Below are 20685 nucleotides of genomic sequence, written 5' to 3'. Positions count from 1 at the left end.
ATTGAGACGGGTACTGTGGGGTTGTGTGGTGAGATTGAGACGGGTACCGTGGGGTTGTGTGGGGAGTTTGAGACAGGTACCGTGGGGTTGTGTGGTGAGATTGAGACAGGTACCGTGGGGTTGTGTGGGGAGTTTGAGACAGGTACCGTGGGGTTGTGTGGTGAGATTGAGACAGGTACTGTGAGGAGATTGAGACGGGTACTGTGTTGTTGTGTGGTGAGATTAAGATGTGAGCTGTGTGCTATGGATTAATGTGGAGTGGCAGTGTGGAGGGGTTGAGAAGTGTGCTGTGGAGTGTGTGTGTGGGGGGGGGGAGTCTGGTTTATTCTCCTCGCGTGCCAACATGGATTGGGAAAACTGAATGTGAGGTTTAGAGGCAGATCACATTGTGCATCAGCGCTGTTGTGTCTGTCTAGGCTTGTCCGTGGAAAGGCACGACCTATTTGTTTTCCAGCAATACAGTTTGCACATCTCCCCAGGTGCTGAAGTTATTCAGCTTATGGTTTTGTTTGAATGTTTTCTCATAATTGTTTTTCCCCAGGAAAGCCGACCTGACGCAACTAGTTTATTTAGGCAACCTGTTAACAACAATTACAGCTGAGGGTTTTGAAAAGGCAATACTTTTGTTCAAGAAGGCAATAGAAGTTCACAGACCCAGTACTGTCTAGCATTTTCAGTATTTACTTGAATTAGCTCTTGTAAAAATTGTTCATTCACTGCAATTGACTAGTTAGAAAACCTTTTTTTTTATTTTGAAAGTTGATTAGCTTCTTTTCTCCTCAGGCAAAAATTTCTTTTTCCAAATTCAAGGATAACTGGTAGGTCAAATAAGGTCCAGCTGTAGTATTTATTTTTGGTAGCTTAAGGTTGCACAAAATATTCTAATAACATATAGCACAAATTACTTATCCATAGCCTATAACGTGCTTTGCCTTCTGAGGAATTTCATGTAAGATAATGAAGAAGGAAAATGTAAAGGAATGCACATAGCAGTAATTTCAAATGCTGTTTTCATATTCGCTATTTAATAGTTGATGTTTATCCCACCAATAGGTTTGAATTTTATATCTAATAAAAGAGCAGTAAAAAATAAAACTGAGTGAAATGTATAGGGAATGTGTTGAATACTGTGAACTTGGGTCTTACTTTATTAAAATACAATGTATTGTATTATAGTGCATCAGCACTTTTTACTGTGCAGTCTGTTACAGTACAGTATCTTTATGTAGAGCAAGCTGATTGCTGGACGGATCATCCCTGCTATTGCTACGACCACGGCTGCTGTGGTGGGCTTGATGTGCCTGGAACTGTACAAGATTGTCCAGGGCCACAAAAAGATACGCTCCTACCGCAATGGTTTTGTGAACCTGGCTGTCCCGTTCTGCGTTCTGTCCGAACCTTTGAGAGCACAGGCATTCACGGTGAGTATCTGCTGGCTGAGGCCTTGCTGTCACTGTTGGCGATTTGTTGGCAAACTATATTTTCACTGCCTCATAGAAGGCTAATGCAAGATTTCAGGAATCTAATGCTTGAAAAGTTCAAATGTCACTCTATGTTCCAATATAATATCTCATAGATTATTAATCTGCTCTAAGAGTGATGATAATACAGGAGATTGGTTGTACCCATTGTTTTCATGTAGTATTTTTTGCCTTTCATCCTCTAAATGTTGTACAGCCCATATCTTTTCATTTTACTTAAAAATAACTTGTAATTGAGGAGCGGTGTGGATAAACTGTCTGCTGCTTGATGCAACCATATTTTGATCAGTAATTCTAATCATAGCAGTGGTCAACACCTGAACACTGCAGGACAGGATTTCCCTGTAATTCCTGTGTGATGTAGAATGTCATTGAGGACCTTGTCCGGGATCATGACCCATCTGTACTTTTCCTCAACCTTTTTAAGAGAAAAATTGATCCTTATACTAGATCCTGACTGTCCTCTTTGAGAGAATTGGTGAAAGAATCCAACAAATTTGTAAGGTATATTATAATAAATGAAGAATTTAAATTCTAGAAAGTATTGTTCTATAGAAAGTTAATTATAGAAAAATTAATTATAAAATTATAAAAAGTACAATTCTGTTGCTGCATTGTACAGTAAAGACAGTGCTGTCCTAGAAAGACGTCTGAAAGAAGCTACAGTAATGATCAGGCTTCAAAAATAATTCCATATGCAGAAAGGTTGAAGAAACAGATTATGTTTAAGAGAGAAAATCACAAGTAGACATGACAGAATTGTTCCAAATTTTGGAAGGTATTGATCAGGTGAGCTCCACAGATTACTTCAAATTCAAGAAAAAGTGCTTTTAGGACAACAAGGGGTACTTCTTTATCCAAAGGGTGGTGGGTATCTGAAAAAAAGATGCCATATTATTGTAACTTTTTAACTGGGAATCTTCAGGAAACTGCTTTTGCTTTTTATAGTTTTGTTACTATATTTTGTGTGTAGCATACATTTCTATATAAGCATTTAAATACTACTTGGCACAGTAAGGACTTGAGCTGGAAATCTCTTCATCATCTGTCTGACATACCATTTTTAAGAGACAGGTTTCAATTTTTTACAAGAGGCCGTTAGATTTTTTCCTCTTTTTTTCATTTTAAATCCCTAAGGAATAAAGCCACAATGTAACTGCATCCTTTGGGTTTGGAGGTCAGTCCGACCTCTATCTCTGATATTTATGCCAAAGGGATTAATGGTTTTCTGTGTTTCTTTCGTGTCCATTTCTGTGTGAGAGCCTTTACACTTAAAGTTGGGGCCATGCCTGCTGGTGTGATTGAGGGAGTGCATGTCTGTCTGTGAGTTAATAACTTCCTGTCCACCCGGGCTCTTCATAACAAAGTCAAGGAGCGCATTAGACTTTTAAACTCCAGCTATCATCTGCCTGGCACAGGGCCACTTTCCCCAGTGTTGCAGACAGGCCTCTGTACACCAGTTCTGTCTGTCTGACCTCTCACTCTGGGACCCATCAGCCACAGGAAACAGGACCTGAACTTTATATTAAACACACATCAGCTTTATAAACTCAGCTCCTTGGAGGACCGCCAAGGAAAAGAGAAACAGCTTTAGATACTCCAAAATCCTGACAACCTCTTCAACTTTTCATACGATACAAACGGTTTTACCTTTTTACTGTGTCAACCCCTCCCAAGAGCCTCTCCAGCTCTCTTCCAGAAGACTCAAAACTACTAACAGTGAGGAAGGAAGCATGGGAAAAACACCACCATGCACTGCCCACATACAGTATCTTGTATACTGTAGCTTGTTTCATTGTAATAAATGACCCTGTTACTTATTTCATGTTGTCAGATGTATTGCTCCTGTTTTATTAAATTTAAATTTACTTCCTGTTTTGGAAATTGAAATGCTTTGTATTTTTTTTTTCCCCCATATCTGCTTGGCTTTATTAATGTCAGTGAGTTTGAGTTCATGTGGTGCTTAATAGATCCAAATTAAATCAGAAGTGAGAGATGAGAGACAGTTGGCATTGGTAATTGTACAGTAAATACGCAATGGAAAACGATCATGCAAGTACCAAGTACCTTTTTCAGCTCTGTATGAAATTAGCGTTTGTCACTAATTACATCTAATTTTCAGAATGGTACAAGACAAAATAAAAACATTCTTGCCCCTTCTAAACAGTGATGGATAACAATGACTTAGCATTTGGACTAGACTTTATAGGTATTACAAGAATCTGACCCATTTTGTGTTTATTTGACTAATATTACTGTCTGTTCTTTTCTAATGTGTTAGAAGGTCATTAAACTGACTATTTGGCTACTTTTAGTGAAATTAGTAGCTTGCGATATACTGTATGTTTAGTACCAGGATAAATATAGAGTTTCTAAATTTAAATAAAAATGTTTTCTTGGAGTTTAAAGCAAATGTTTAATATTTTTGCTCCTTGGAAAATATAAATTCATTTCACTTGCTGTGTGGTATACTTTTAGAAATATCCAGTAGAAAACGCCCTTTTGTAAGCTAATTAGAGTATATAGATGGTAGGCATCTTCAAATTTGTTGGAACAAAACAGTTGCAATAGTTTGATTCCTCTCCTGGAGAAAAAAAAAACTAGGGATTTAAAGCAGAAAAGATTCTCCATATCAAAGACTGTACAATGTATTAATCAGTTGTAGAGTAAATGCCATCCACAGTGAGACATTGCCATCAGTATAATTATTCATTTCTGTCACTATTCTCGCCCTTGTCTCAAGGCAATTATCTTTCCACTTACTGTTTGCATATAACTAATCACTACTTAAAGTTCTAAGTGCTTCTAATTTTGTTGACTTTGTATTCTTTCTAGATATTTGTGCAAAGTTTAATAGAGGCGACCACTGAGCTGTCAAGTGCTTATTGATTTACGTACTGAGTGGTGCAGTTTTCCTTCTGTACTTGTTACATTTATGTTCTGCTATGTTCTTGATTGATGTTTCTTGGGGATAAGAAGCACAAATCCTGACTTGCTCTTTTAGTCTAGAACTTTATTAACAGATGTTACTGCTGGGAAAACCAGCCCCATACAATGGTAAGGGCATATCACCACCAGGCAGTACTGTAAAGCGTAGGTCATTCTGTAAGAATTATCATAGCCATGCAGTGGCTTGCCAAATAACTAAAAATCTGTCACACAGAAGTTATTATTTTTCATTGTCTGGCAGAACGCAAACTATTATTTGAAACTCCACAGAGCAGATAGTGGTTATTTTTGGTGATTGTTTGATAAATTATTATTTTCCAGAGGTGTAGCCTAAACTGTAACTGTAGTTTTATTCAAGTTATCTCTTTCCATGCCTGTTTCAATTATTGTTATCTTCAGAACTGTTTTTGTTTCTGAGTATGCACAAATATACTGTATTTATAATTGTGTATTTCAAATATACACAATTTAAAAATGCTAATTTTGTGATTTGTGGTACCTGATGTGATGAACTTATGCTGTTTCTAGCATTTTTCAATTATCAGAAAGTGAAGTTGGGACAGTTCAGATTCCCACAGCGGAACTGTACCCTGAAGAATTCAGACCATCACAAGACCCACATAGAATTTAGACACTCCAGTTGACCTGGCCAGCAGGTCTTTGGAAGGTAAGAGAAAACACCTGGAGAAAATGTGAACACAAGGGAACATGCAAACTCCACATAGAAAGCTTCCCATTCATGAATTGAACCCAGGTCTGGGAAGAGGCAATACCACTGTGGGGTAGTCGAGCCTATTCAGACCAGCAACAGGTTTAAGGCAGTCCATTGCAGGGCAGACATAGCCACACAAACTCACTAGGGTCAGTTTTCCCAGAATCCAGTTAACCTACCAGCATTGATTTTGACTGTGGGAGAAAACCAGAGCACCCGGAAGAAACCCACATGAACCTGGAGAGAACATACCAGCTCCTCTCAGATAGCACCCCAGGAACTGAACCCAGGGCCTCAGAGCTAAAAGGCAGCAGTGCTAACCACTGTGCCACCCATTTTGAATAATTTAAATTTCAGTTTTCTAGTGTGCATAAAAATACATGCCCAGCCACAAAGCAAAATGATATTTTTGTGTTTTACAGTACAAAAGCACAAGTTATCCTCATTTCCTCTGTCTTTCTCAGCTACAAGAGATAGAAAAAAATGTTGAGGTCATTTATTTGGATTGAATGATAATACTCACAGGAAAACAACAGGAAATAGCTCAAATGTTTGTGCTTTTTAGTTTATAAATCTTCACTTGAAAATTTCAATAGGTTTGCTGCTGTTGTTTTCTGGTGGAATGCTATGTTTAGATAGTTTATTTCCATTCTTTAATTTTAATCATGTTTTATCTCCTTGAAACATGGATAGGTTGTGTCCTGGCAGAAAGATCAGCAAATCAAGCTTTGTTTTGTCTTTCAAATAATTCCTTCATTAGGAGAACTTACAAATGTTTCCTGTTTGAGATTCTAAACCTTCTTCATCGGTTTAGATTCAGTAAGTGATCTAAAAAAAATTGGCTGTCTTTTTTTAATCTGCTGCCTTTTTAACCTTTTTATGCACAGCAACCTAGGAATACAGAGAGGTAATGGCTGTCACATCAAAACATTGAATGCTGTCTGCTGTACTAAGCTGTTTTCTATCTTTGAGAATATGGCAAAGAAATGTGCCAACTTATAATTTGAAATAAGAGTACCTAAATGAATGAAACACTTTCTTTGTCACTAAATCAGCTTATTGAATACAGCTTTGGTATAATTCAAGACGGTTTAGAAATCCTGTGAAGATGCTCAATGTGAAATTTGGCATACAGTATATTGCTTGTACTTTTAACCCAATATTTATTTGATAGACACGCATCTTCCTAAGCAATGGGTGTTTCCTAGGCTTTAGAGTGTTAAAATCTGGTCCTTTATTCACAATTTGAACTACTTTGTGAGCAGTGGACCATGAACTTTACGTTTTGGGCGTGTAAGAGCTTGTTGAAAGGTAACCAAAGGCATTTTTTTTGTGCCTGCTGTCCCAAGTTTTATATCTGTGTAGTTTATAAAAAAACAGATAAAATACTCTTCTCCTGCTGTGCTCACCCGAGATTTAGACAGCCTTCTAGATAGGAGCACAAAGCAGCGTTCATGGTACGAGGCCAGAATAGCTTTGATGCCAGCAGACTCTTCCAATGTAAGATTAGCTCCCACACGAAGAGTGAAGTATTGCACTGAAATTGCTGACAAGGTGAAATTTAAAGCAGAACTGGAAAGAAGCTAGTGGATTTCACACCAATCTGCATGTCATCATCATCATCACACCAGGCAAACCCTGAACTTTCTTCACCATCTGGTTTCCTTATGCCCCAGTAATCTAAGAACTTGTGGCTGCCTCATCTATTTGGTTTTTTGGACGCCTTGTCTACATACACTATAAGTGCCAGTCCGTACTTTTTACATTTCCCACTGCAGTGCTTTACTTTGACAGTGTCAGTGATGCGAGAAGAACATATCAAGTTCTCAAATTTCTTATTAAGGTGCAGAACAGCGAAAGTGGAAAAATCTTTTGGAACTATCCAACTTAATACTCCTAATTAAAATGAAACATTACCTTTGGAAACAGTTTTTCACAGTTTTGGGGCAAGGTAACCAGTAGTTTTTTCAATATCGGAGGTCATTTCGTTTCCAGTAAAAAATCTTTTCTTTTTTGTAATTTCTATCAAATTAGATATTTAAAAAAGCAGTAATTGTATGGGAAATAGTTAAATTCTAAAGTGCAGAAAAAGTCTTTTGAAAAATAACCTACAGTGCCATGCTGTTAGTCTACAAAACTAACACATACACATTAAGTGTGACTGCATGATTCATCATTGAGGTGCACTGGCATTTTTGTGACATATTGAGTTAAAATCAACTAGTAACCTGATTCCTAGTGTTGCAGAGCCCCTATACAAATTAGCCCCTTGGGTGAAAGTTATCCTGTTCTCTGTCCCCTAATAGTCCTGCTGTGTCTGGGGCCAGGAGGAGGGGTTTCTGCTGCAATAGGACTCAAAGGCCCCAGGTGATCGAGTCTCATCTGTTTTGCATTACCTCATCAGCCAGGACCTGAGGAGGTGGCTCCAGAAAACACACTTGTGTGTGCCTTGTGATATTAATATTAAAATGGTGTATTATATATCCACAACTGGTTGTATACATGGATTAGTTTAATCTTGATGATGATTCTCAATTGATAATTTGAGGTATTTTTATTTTGAAAGAATGTAAGCAACCATTTCAATTAGAATCAATACAGTTTATAGTTTCAAGGTATGCAAGGGTTTGACAAGTTGGTTTATCAGGATAGTGTACTTACAGTTGAAGACTGAATCTGTGTTGTGTCCTAAGCAATATATTTATGCAGTACACACTTCTCCGCCTGATGTTTGTGTTGGAAAGCAGTGTTAATGCCTTCATGCAGTTGCTGTGTACCTTGGTTTTGCTTCTGTCTTTCCATGGCTGTGGAAGGAATCAATTGTTTTTGTTCTTACATGCATGATACACTAGTTGGTACATGCATGACATTTGAACTGAGTCTCCTTATAACAAGAAATCACACCATTAATATGCAAACACTAGTTTACGGAACAACTGAAGTCTTTAGACATGAGAATTTCTGAGCTCCTCAAGCACTTTGAAAAAGAGCAATGACATCTAGAAGACATATTATGAATGCAGCAGGAAAATACTAATTGCTCTGCTGATAAGACATGTTTGGCAGGGTTTATTGCCAGTATGTATAATGCTATGATAGCATTAAGATTCAGTAGAATTTATCCATGATATTATGCTTCAAGATGTTTGAATTTTTTTTTGTTAGTATATCTGTTCTTTGTGTACGATACAATAACTTGGACAGGCCATTGTAATACCAGTTAATGTCATTGCATGAGACTGAAAGACACCCCCATAGCCTCACAATAGGACTGAAATTCACCCCCAGTCTGGCTGAAATCCATATACTGTATATATATATCCATATTCTCCAGATACTTACATGGGTTTACTGCACATCCTTGGGTTAAACCTAGTTAGATTAATTGTTGTACAGTATGTGAGGGCTCTGTAATGGACTGAAGTCCAGTCCAGGCAGTGGTCATACTTTTCATCCTGTGCTTCTGGGATGAACTGCAGGTCGCCATGGCTCTCAACAGGAGTAAGTACATAGCTTTCTGATGGATGAGAGGACTGATGGAGGGATGGACACGAAGACTTCATTTACTTTACCTGAATGGATCCTTGTAGAAATTTGTATATCTCTAATGAGTTCCTGTAGCTATCATCGAATCCTCTGAAAACGTGTCCCTTACTAGAATTTAGTAGTCTTTTTGTTCTTGACACTGTCCTAATATAGTTTTAATTTAGGTAAATGCATACATGAATGTTGAATTCAAATGAAAGAAATAGGTTTGAGTGCTATTTTGTAGGAAAGGCAATTAATATTTGTGTTTGTAAGCGTTCATATAGTATTTTTAAGCCATATTTCAAGTTAAGCTGCCTAAGCCTGTGCAATTGTGAAGTTTCAGCATATTGCATGGGTATATTTGTGGAAATGCTTCAGATATTATGTAATTCCTATAGGATAATGAGCTGCACAGTTTAAAAAAAGAGGGGATGGTCAGAAGTAAGAATAGGAGAATTTTATAGGAGAGTGAAATCCTTATTATTTTTTAAAAGAGCCTTAATGTCTATGTTGTATGGTTCTTGTTTGCTAGATTGTAGGTCTGCAGGCTAGCCAGTTAAAAAGGCTCATTCTACCCAAGTATGATGCACCAACAATGCATGTGTTGTGTTGTAAAGTTACTAATGGAAAAGTTGTAAAGTTAGCAAATGAAGTAGATGATTAGCATTCTGTGTTAGACTGGAACTGCCGTGTCTCCATCTCTGTTGAGGATTAACCTGCTTTCACTGTTTCATTTCGGTGAGTGTTGGCCCGTATTTCTTCACGATGAGTTCTAAATGTTTAAGATGGCTCTGAGATTGCAATCCCATGTTGTTAATAAGCCCATGTGGCAGAAGAGCAAACCTCCAACCTTGTCAAGCACATAATGTGGAAAAGTAATAATGAAAAGAGGCACTTCATATAAAAACCTAATTTCTGCTGCATTCATCGCATTTCACAAGCAAGCAGAATTGGATTTCTATAATCACACAATTACTCTCCATCTGGCGATAAGCCTGCCCTTGTATTTAGTTACTTTCAGTGTCTTTGTGTGTTTTCCAGAAGGCTTTGTGTTTACCTGTGGTACAAGTAGAAGCACAGTTGTTTGACCAGATGGTGATTAATCTAAAGCAGGTCCGTAGGAAACTCGGCAGCAGTGGACCTGCAGTATAGCTCAGGTCAGGCTGGTACCCAGCATGTCCTCACTGCTGTCTGTCACCAGCATGACAGGGCTTCAGGCTGGTGTCCAGTTACTCAGAGGAAACATGTGTCTCTGTGAAGCTCTAAGATAAGAAGTTCTGGTGCTTAAATATTAGGAACTGAAATTGTCGCAGGGCTTTTTTTTTGGCACACCATATTTATTCGTGTTTGTGCAAGCGAGCTCCGAACCTCAAAGCACAGTTGTATGAAAGAAATGTACTTAAGGATAAATTACAGAGCAACAGCAAATCTACAGTACGTAAAATCTGCTTTCAAATAGAAATATTGAGATTTTTACTTGGATCATTGAAAATCAGTTAGCATACTCAAAATATAAGTTTTGAATGTCAGGTTTGTGGGGGTCTGGATCAAATTGGCTAGTCATGTTATTAAAGCAGATTTTCTGGGATCCTGAATATAGGGGTCGGATGAGATGGGCCACATGGCCTGCTCTCATTCATAACCTTCCTTATGTTTTAAATACGGTTAGGAAAAAAAACTAAAAGCAATTAACTACTCACTGTTTTTGTCTATTTTACATTTCCTATTTACTATTTTGCTGCCATTGCTTTTTTATGAAGATAAACGGTAGTATGGTATGAGCCATTCCAGAATTATGTGCTTTGCTGAGAAACACCCAAGTACTTGCAAAGTGCCCTTTAATCATTTCTGTCCAGCACTTAGGTTTTTTTTTATTTTGGTAGACCGAACTTAATCTGGATTTTTTGTGTATTTGATGGGCAAATGTTTGAAGATGTGTGTGACAGCCATTTAATCTCACTCTAATTTAATGTTAAAAAACGCTTTCTCAAGGCAGTTTTGGCAGATGAGACAGGCACTGTAATGTGGTCTGACTAGACTTCAGAAAACAGTGCTTTGTCATGGTTTAGCAATTCTTTCTGCGACAGGCAGTGTTGTTTTAAGGCGTAACTCAAGAAGAAAAACTAATCTTCTTGTTTTTTTGATTTAGTGACCTAAAACATTCAATGTCCACTTCTCTAAATTGTTTAAGAAGCCAATGAGACAGGAAACTCAGAACACAGGCCCATCAAAACACTAATAAGGATATTACCTTACATGTTTGCAATGTGATACAGGCATGCAGCTTTTAAGTCCATGTGGTGTCCAGTCAAGGCGCCACTAACTTGATTTTATTAACCTCCTAGGGAACAAGCCATTCGTGAATGATAACCTGGACACAGTCCACATAGCAGTGACCCAGTGCAGTGCACATGGGAGCGCTATAACTGATGTATACTGTACATCACCCACACTGAGCACTTTTCATTTGCTGGATATTCTGTTAGAAGTGGTCAGTGAGACTCCCTCTTTTGTCCTCCTGAATTTCCAACAATGTTTATAATAGTTCAATTATTACTATTTACTTTGCAGACACACCAGACTTACAGTTTTGATTAACTTTACATAATGCAAAAAATAAGCAACAAGATTCACAAAATCTGCAAGATCAATGCAAGTGCCTCACAAATGAAACATAGGAATACAAAACAGAAAACAGATTCCAACAGAATTCCATTTTTTTATGTAAGTGCGTTTAGCAAATTCCATTGTCGATTTCTGGTCATAACAAAGGTGACTTGGCCCTTCCGAGACGTTTCCTCATTTGTTGGCGCAAGCACAGTTTCTCTTTCACAGCTGTTTCCTAATATAGGAAGCTCCCAGTGCGTTTTCGTCCTATAGACCTACATAAATGTCAACACTCCCAGTTAAAAAAATAACCCAGACAACATAACAGAAAGCTCTTTAGTATCGCGCTGTAGGAAGCGTCTCTCCTGTCTTTAAGTGGATATGAGATTTTTAGCAATAAAAGGCACAGAACTGTTTTTCACAGCAGTCTCAACAATAGGCTTTTCTTATATCTCTGTTAATGTTATTTAGCTGAAGGTGGCAACAGTCCCACCTGGAGGAGTTGATCTTTTCTTAGAAAATATTATTATGCCATTAAGATGGCAGTGGCAAATGCAATATGAAATCTCCACAGTACCATATTGAACCAGTGCAATAAGGTATAGTACATAGTTAATCAATTTTAAAGCTTCCTAGAGATCCCAGCTACCTTCCACCGGCTCCTTTGCTGGTTTTGTGAATAAAGTTTTTAGAAAATGAATGGATATTTACCAATGTTACAAATTGCTTTATATGTGATTTTTGGGACCATGTTGAAAGTGCTGGCTTTCTTTTCAGTGCTGGTTATAGATCTTTCAAGAGTACTAAGCATAGAAAACTCCACAATGAAAGTCTTCAACCAATGAAAATAGAGTTGATGGCCAGAATCACAACTACAGAAGGCACAAAATTACTAAAGTTGAAGAATGTTTCATGCGAAAATGTGTTTATTCTTGTTAAAGGTGTTTTGATGTCTGCCTCTTTAAAGTGTTCTTTACTGTTTATCTTAGATTTGTGGAATCACTGAGAGGCTTATGAAAGCCAAGAAATGAGAGGCAGAGTAGTCCCAGATGGAAGTAGAGTGTTGGAACACATGTTCAGCTTTCTTTGATTGTTTTGGGTGTTCCAGCAGTTCTTTATATTCCACAGCTAGAAGTTCTTTTTCACCACAGAGTGGGCGAAACTATATCCATTATCCCTTTTTTCCTAGTCATGCATCTAACAAAATAATGGACAGAAATGCATTATGAAATCTACAGGAATATCATGTTACCCAAACTACAACTGGCTTTTATTTCAAGAGATTTGTCTGAATGATTATAGGAGTGTAGACGAAAAGCCTGTACTCCACATTATACACAGGGGTGCAGTTCTCTGAAATGGAATCCTAATAAACATCACTAAAGCTGAGAATCTGTATCTTCCAAAGTTAAAATGCCTACACACTGGAAAACGATTGTTTTCATCGTGATTTCCTTTTGGCAGCACTCTGGTCTTTGTTGCGGTGTAGATAGACCTGTAATCTTTTTAAACCATATTTTCTTGACTCCACTGAGGGCAGTGTACTGTACATGTGTTGTCAGCCCCCACCACTCCCTCCCCATTTCCTAATTGAATTAGCTGGAGCTAGGCTGGTTCCTGAGCTCTGTTAAACTGCAGGTCAAGGCCATCTCTCACAGAGGTGCTTTGTTGGGTTTTACAGAAATGAAGGCTATTTCCTGCTTTCACAGGAAGTGGCATATTGGAACCAGATTTTCCTGAGAGAACTTCAGTGTAATCATTTACAGACCCCAAGAAGGAGGGGAAGGAGCCGCCTTTGAAACTCATCCCCTCTCTTCTTTTTTTAACGATCTTTCATTTCTTTTTTGCTTCAAAGGGGGAAAAAAAATTGGTTTCTTCTCATTCCTACCCCAAATCTCTTTCCATTCCACTTTTGCATTACAGCAGGGGTTTTGTAATGTCATAAAGGAGTGAAAGGAGACGCCCAGTCTTCAGAAATAGAAGAAGAAACCCAGTTTAATAAACAAAAGACTTTGCACAAAGTCAGAGAACACCCAGTATAAACACAGAACAGACATTATTATTCCTGCATATATAAAACTCAAAAGAACTTTAGAGCATTTGAATTTATGGGGAACTGTATGAAGGCCAGATTGTCTAACCTAGCCATCTTTTAGGTGGCAGAAGTCATCTAAATGACCCTCCTGTCACAACCACTTTGTCCATTTTATACCAAAGCAGAGATGTCAACACTGGCAGAATTCATTTTTGTGATCTTACCGCGTGACTTTCAAAATTAAATTTGCGAACTGATTTATATATCATTGTAAGGCAGGATGTCTATGGTGTGTAACATCATGATTCGAGTGCAATGTTTTGCCATTTAGAAGGAGGTAGAATTCAATGGACTGTTGATTATAGACCTAAAAGTGTCAACGCATTCGATAAATTGATTCCAGACACGTCTCTAAACAGCAATTTACATCCTCAGATAGCATAGGTCTTCTTGGTAATACTATTTTTAAAGGTAAGAGGTCAGTTAAAATGTATATTAATTCCACATTTGTTTTCCTCCCATGATAATAAAGCTCAACTGCAAAGACAGTAAAAGACAATGAGATGCATATTAGAAGAACGGCATTTATAGGTTTTTTGGTTGTGACACTTATGGAGGATTTAAGATCGAATCCTGAGTCTTAAACACACCAGTTTATGGAGCACAGTGTGCCCCTGGAACTTGTCTTTTTTAAAATGTGATTCTGTATTACTTTCTGATTAAACCTTGTTAACACTGGGTTTAAGAGAAAATGCAACAGCCTTGTGACAACTACTGTACCTCTTATCTTATATCATAGTGTACTCCTAGCAAACATTTCTGCATCCATAAATTATTTCAGGTAAGAGCTGAGGGGATTTAACAGTCAGATATACAAGTTAAATATTCTGAGTCTTATAGAAAATGTGGTCCAGCACAGAGGAGCGAGGAGTGAGTACTGAAGAACAAAGCCCTTTGCTGTGGATGACAGGATTAGGTGTGTGTAAACTACCACTCAGAAGATTACAACAGACTCAGCCTCCAGAAGCAGCACTGTTCCTGGGAGACAGTTTGGCTAGTCCAGGTATAATCTAGTAGCCCCATGTACTCCCCCAGGGAGCTGCAACATGGATTATCATGGTGATAACCCAGGGGTCACTGGGAGTGTGCTGGGGATTAGGCCCTGTACTAGCACTGCGAAGGGGAGGCATAGCCATTTTAGCAGCTGAGGCCTTTGAATTTCAAGATCTCTGATCTCCGTGACATCAGATATTTCTTCACTAGAGAAATGTCAACTCCATGTTGGGGTAATATTTTTTGAAAGTGCTGAAAAATTGAGGATAATGTCTTTTTCTTTAACATTTGATCGAACTTTTCATTTAATCTTCATTCCTTCTCTTTGTACACTCCTGTCAAGATTCCTGAAGTAGTTATTTTATTCAGGAAAGAAAGGTTTATACCAAGGTTGACTGGGCTAAGAATGTTCTATGTAGGGAAATCCCATAAAAAAAAAAAGATTTTCGGAAAGGTCACTATAAAACAGTTTAGAAAGGTTGCTGTATTAATTTCCTTTTACCGCCTTTTAATGTTAATGCATGTGGGCTATCAAATCACTTTTTATTTTTTATTTTGGTTTGTCGCCTTCATGCCTCAACACAGATTATTGCTGTTTTGCTTTCTTTGTCCTGAAGCTATATAATGTACTAAGTTATAAGTTGTGTATTTTAGATCTAGCACCATTGCCACGTTCACTTCGCTCTTGATGTGGTTTGTAAATAAGGGCATTTGCTAGGGATTCCCTGAAGTGTAGTTCAGTTTTTCTTTATCGTGCCTGACTGTGGGAAAGTTTTAGGCTTTGCTCATATTTGTCTGTAGTATAGTAAGAGAGAGCCTTTTATGGAGTTGTAATCACAGGGTAGCCATCTGGCACAAAGCTTCAACAAAACATGAAATTTCTGTGATGCCACGTGGAGCAGTTTGTACCATCTAACCGATAAAAGCTCACAGAATTAAAATGAATTTCTTCCTCTCCATCAGTGAAATGCTTGTTAAACTGTAGCTGGAACATAGACCTGTAATAGAAGAAGGTTAGTGCATACTCTTTAATGAACCAGGAGCTGTCCTAAACTACGCTGATAGAGGCACCTAATAGGTATGGCATCAATATGTGTATATATATATATGTTTTCTTTCATTTGATGTTGCTGTACACTTTTTACTCAGTATTCTTCCTCTGTTGTGCAGAAACACAGTTCTGTGGCATTTTAAAAATAGCAATTTCAAGATAATGATTAATATTTTATGGTACAAAAAGTAGCCTTTTAGCTTTCTGAATGTGTAAAAATGAATAAATGTTAATGATGAGTAATACCTAACAATGAGTGAATTGGATTTGACTGGTTAATTGTGATGGAATAACTACCACTACACTTTATTCTGGTTGCTCGTATTTTACCTTTCAGTTCTGATCATGCTTTTGAAAATTTGGATCGGTGTGGATTAAAGATTAAGTGATAAGTTTGGTTTCGGCTCACCTTAATTAAGATGTAATATTAGCGTTTTTTCATAATGCATGCCCTCACAGATTTTGTTATTCTGTGACCTCAGAAATCAATTTAAAATTCACATTCATTTGGAGAATTCCATGGCAACCACAGAAGAATCACTTGCTACACCCATGCACGGAAAAAAAGTCTTGTGAACTGCCTACATAAAGTTTTGCCTGTAAATAATGCTACAAAAGGTCATCCACTTCCCCAGTATGTTTCACAGAAATCAATGGCAGGTGTTCTGAAGTTCATGAACTGTTGTGTTTGAGCACAAAAGAAAATCAGTGGTTAAAATGCACTTTTATTGTCATAGGATCTGAATTTGTTTTTTTTTCTGTTTTTTTCCCCACCCATGAAAAGATTAAAGATTTGCAAGCTCTCACTGTGGCTAAAATTTCTCCTAAGAGTTAATTATACATTTTGTCGTCAGATCACTTTAGATACAGGTATCTCTCTTTCTTCTTCCTTCAAATTGCCCAGTAGGTAATCTCTAGGACATTTACTGCAAATGTTAGAGGGCTTATATTCTTTTCAATGAAGCCTTTTCTTCAGCTCTTCGACATCATTGGTTGTCACCTTGACTGACTTCAAAGCTTCAGGATTTAGCCCTCTTAGCCCTCTATAACAAGGCTCTGCTCACCTGTGCAGGTGTTTCAAACCAGGTGGGAAATTCCCCTATGGTTTCCTAGCAACAGAGCAGGTGATATGGTCTGTAAGAAAAAAGCTATGAGTAAGCCCCCCTCCCCCATGCTTCCGAGTAAGGAACAATACAAATGAAATGCTTTCCGAAAAGTTGAAAGCTGAACCACGAGAATGAGTTGACATGACTAATATGGGTCTTTGAGTAAGGCAATATGGCAAAAGGGCAAAAAGTACGCTTATAAATTTAAAAGCCTTTTTAGGTAAATATAAGGCAATATCAATAATAATTTCTTATGAATTGACAATGCTTGAAGTGACGCGTTATTGTTTTTCTTATATTTACTAAAACAATAATAAAATAACCTTATGCTTAATAATAATGAATCACATGTATTATCAATAAATATCAATAACATTAATGTTATTAGTAATAATGCAATGCATTATTATTATTATTATTATTATTATTATTATTATTCCCATAATCATTCTAATTGGAATGCCTAAGTAGCCACAGCCTCTGTTTGACATCTTATCCAATACATGGCACCTCCTACAGGTTCCCCGATCAAGGTTTTGCTTTTGAAATTCTGATACAGGGGGAGGAGTGCTACAGTAACTGTCAGTATGCCAGGCCTTTGCTTGAATCAGTCATTATGAGTCTTTTCCCTCATTCTGCAGTTTTGCATTTCCTCTCCCTGTTACATGCTCATCCTGAAGGCTACATACTCTTTCACTAAGCCAGTCCACTGACAAAAACTATGTGAAAATATATGAACTAAAAGCAATAAATTGTATTGGATAATGTACACTAATTGGCCAAACCAGGTTTGCAAGGAATCATGATATGTTGATGCCGACTCGGCTAAACAGAGAATTTGCAGTTATCTTTACTGTCAAGCTCACAGAAAATGTGAGCTTGTGTTAAACGATCAACATTGAAGCAAATCTATAACATCTTGAATGTAAATGAGTTGTCTGTTGTCCTCTGGTAGGCGTTCAGAGCACCTCACGCTGTAATTTTCTTACAATCTGAGAGCTGTCTCATATTTGCTAGTAAATCACAATCTGCATCTATTGTATTGAATTTACATAGGGATATTTGTTGCTGCTTGCCTGCAAACATCAAGTAAGCCACAAGAGCAGCTATTTTTGAAGTCTGTCTAACCAGAATGTTAGCTCTATTTATGGTTATGCTTTCTTTGACTCCCCAGAATTTTAAAGTGCTTCTATAATACTGAACATGTAGGCTAGAAGCAAAAATTTGTGGGAGAGCATTTTGTGTGCTATTATATGGTTTTCTCCAGTGCCACACTGCCAATAGCACAAGAATTTGCTGGAATTCGTAGATTAGGGTTGGGCACGCTGGTGAGTAAATGCTCTGTGTCATTTGGTGATTAAACCCTGTATTGCATATCACGTCCTGTGGGGAAACATGCATATTTTGTTGAAGTTAAAGGAAAAAAAAAATCCCTGGAAGTTGAACAACCCAACTCTCCAGCGACAGGAAATGAAGTTTGCAGCTGCCTTTACTCACGAGTGACTTGTGATTTTGAGCTCCAGAGGTTGTTCCGCACGTTTTAGGTTTATTCAATTGATGCTAAAGACCAAACACATTATATCAGGCACACTATGCTACTCAGGTGTGATTTTATGGGGGGAAAAACACAAAAGTATTACACATTGAGAAATTTAAATGTGCTTCATTAATTGTTGTAGGAGTTCATGTGTGTTTTTAATTCATTTTCACTAATCTAAACTTGAAAGACAAAACATCACCAGGTCGTCCTGTTTAATTTCCCTTTTGTAACAGAGTGAGCTGATTTTTGGCTGCTACATATCTGCAAACAGTATCTGCTTGACCTTCCCGTTATGGGTGAATGCGTTGCTGCCAAGATCTTTACACTGCACCACATGTTGCCTTAGATTTACATTTCCTGTGTTCCAGCTTTGCTCTGAATATTTCATTTTTAGAAATCTCAGTAGAAAAACAGTGGTGTTTTCCTTTATCCATCAATGATATAACTAAAGAGAACTAGCTAAAGAAATTTACAGTACTGTAAGGCATTAACTTCCAATTGTGAATCAATAATTTCCAGATTCTTTTCTCACATGTGAGTTACTGTATGTAGGTCTGAGGCCTTGCTTTAGATTTTAACTGAGGCCAAGTGTCCCTCTTGCAACTTTTAGCACCTGATTGTTAGGAAGGGAAGAGCAGGCTTTGAGCCCAGCCCTGGGCCCTCATTAAGGGGAATAATCAAGTTATCTGTTGCAACCCTACTTTGAACTACACTCAGCCCACCCCTGCTGTTCCTAGCAAGGCAGCGGGGGCACCTCAACAGCTCACGAATTGCCACTCTGACATTTGTTATGAAAGGGAACTTAATTCAGTGCTAGGGGTAATTAATTGCATTTGGAAATGATCATCAGGCTCTAATTAAAGCAAGACTTGCAGCTTCTGGTTGATGTCAGGAACCTAATCTCTGTGAGGCCTGGAAACAATTTCTAATATACTTCTATATACATTTATTTTTCCTTTGATAGGTCTGGTTTATTTCTGAAGTCAATAAAGGGAACTCAGACAAAAAAAATAGGTTTATGATCTATGCTGCTTCACATGGCTTCATCTTTTGGTGTCAGTTACAGTTTTCCCAGGAATAATTAAGCACTGCAACTTTAAAGCAGATGGCGTGTAATATGCTCCTTGGGTGGCTTTTGTGCTAGGTGGCAAAGTCGAGCCAAAATTTTAATTTTAAACGCAGAGTAACTTTAAATAGAAGTCAATGCAAAATTCTACTATATTCTACTATATAATTCTACTATTGTATCGTACAAGCATCAACAAGCATACTAAATCTTCAAGTAATTGTCTAAGAATATGATAATAGTTGTAGTTACAGATAAATATACAGTATTTTCAAGAAAATTGCTATGTCACCACTATACATACAGGAATATTTACTTGCATATTAAAATGTATATAATTTAATGATTTCAATGGAATTTTCACATAGAGGTTAAAAAAACAATGAATAGACTGGTGTATCACTGCTGCTGTTCCTCTTCTCTCTCCCTTTCTGTGCTCCCCTGGGTTCCTGCTGCCTGACTCTCAGTTCTCTGATGTCTGCTCTTATGCCACATGCTGAGAATTGCAGTGAGAACCAGTCTCTGTAGGGAAACTCCATCTCTAGCAGCTGAGTGTGGAGACAAGGACTCTTAGCCCCTGCCTCTGTTTTCTGACACCCTAAGGTTGTCTTGTTGATTCAACAAGTGGCCACAGGCCTAATCCACTTATTCAAAAGGTACAGTAACATCAAATGAGTTCCACAGTTGCAGAGAAAATGCAGCCTTTAGTGTGTTAATTCTCCCTCGAATTGCACTTCATGTTGCTGAAGACTCGAAGACAGATCCCACTCAAAATCTTTCTAAAATCCATACATTAATGTCTCATCTTCTGCCAGAATTCTGCTTTACTAGTTAATTTTGTTAATTTTGCTTTACTGGAAAGGTCACATAAATCCATTACTATGCAAAAAATGTTCCGTTTCATTATTGGGGCTTAGGGTTAGGCTCTGTGTTTTTCTGAACTTAGTCTGTAATATAATAAATATAAAACATTTATTGTGCTGCATTATGTTTTGCAAGTGTTTTGAGAGTAAAGAGTGATTTCTATTTAGAAAAATTAAAATCTTAAATAGGGCATTACAGCTTATAGCTGTAACAGCTCTTGATTCCTGGGTTCAATCAGGTTCTGGGGTACCTTCTATGTGGAGTTTGCATGTTCTGCCCCATGGCTATATGGGTTATTTCCCAAGAACATTCTGGTTAGGTTAATTGTCTATAAATTCTCATTGTTTGCTTGAATGTGTGAACTGCAGTTGACATGCAACCCAGACAGGGTTGGGATTTCTTTTTGTCAGTTGTATCTATAATGATAAAATATGATTAAGTAGAAAATAAGCTTTTTTTTTGCTTTTCCACACCTATGTTTTGGCTATCTATATTTACAGAATCATTTTTAAGTTATTTTCCCCAAACATGCTTAAATGTCTTGCTAAAAATGCATTTAATCTTGGCTGAGTCAGAAAGATGGAGACCACTTGAAATCTATATATAATTAATCAATTTTTGCCTCTTCTTCTGCCAGTAGTCTCTTTTACCAGTTAATTTTGTTAAATAGTACAAACCGTGCACACCAGAAAA

At 37.6% G+C, this 20685-nt stretch overlaps 1 protein-coding gene across 1 annotated transcript in view; it reads left to right on the top strand.

Annotated features, from left to right (window-relative positions):
- The window catches only part of uba7 (ubiquitin-like modifier activating enzyme 7), an 81240-nt gene that overhangs the window by 26367 nt on the left and 34188 nt on the right, over positions 1–20685 (top strand). The window contains exon 22 of the mRNA XM_088915595.1: positions 1230–1421. Within this exon, the coding sequence (XP_088771721.1) occupies positions 1230–1421 (192 nt within the window). The remainder of the gene's footprint in view (positions 1–1229; positions 1422–20685) is intronic.

This window comes from Atractosteus spatula, chromosome 5 (assembly GCF_055471065.1).
Source record: "Atractosteus spatula isolate fAtrSpa1 chromosome 5, fAtrSpa1.hap1, whole genome shotgun sequence".
NCBI classification, from domain to species: Eukaryota; Metazoa; Chordata; class Actinopteri; order Semionotiformes; family Lepisosteidae; genus Atractosteus; species Atractosteus spatula.
The sequence above is the reverse complement of the archived record's forward strand: the minus strand, read 5'-3'. Positions and strand labels throughout refer to the sequence as shown.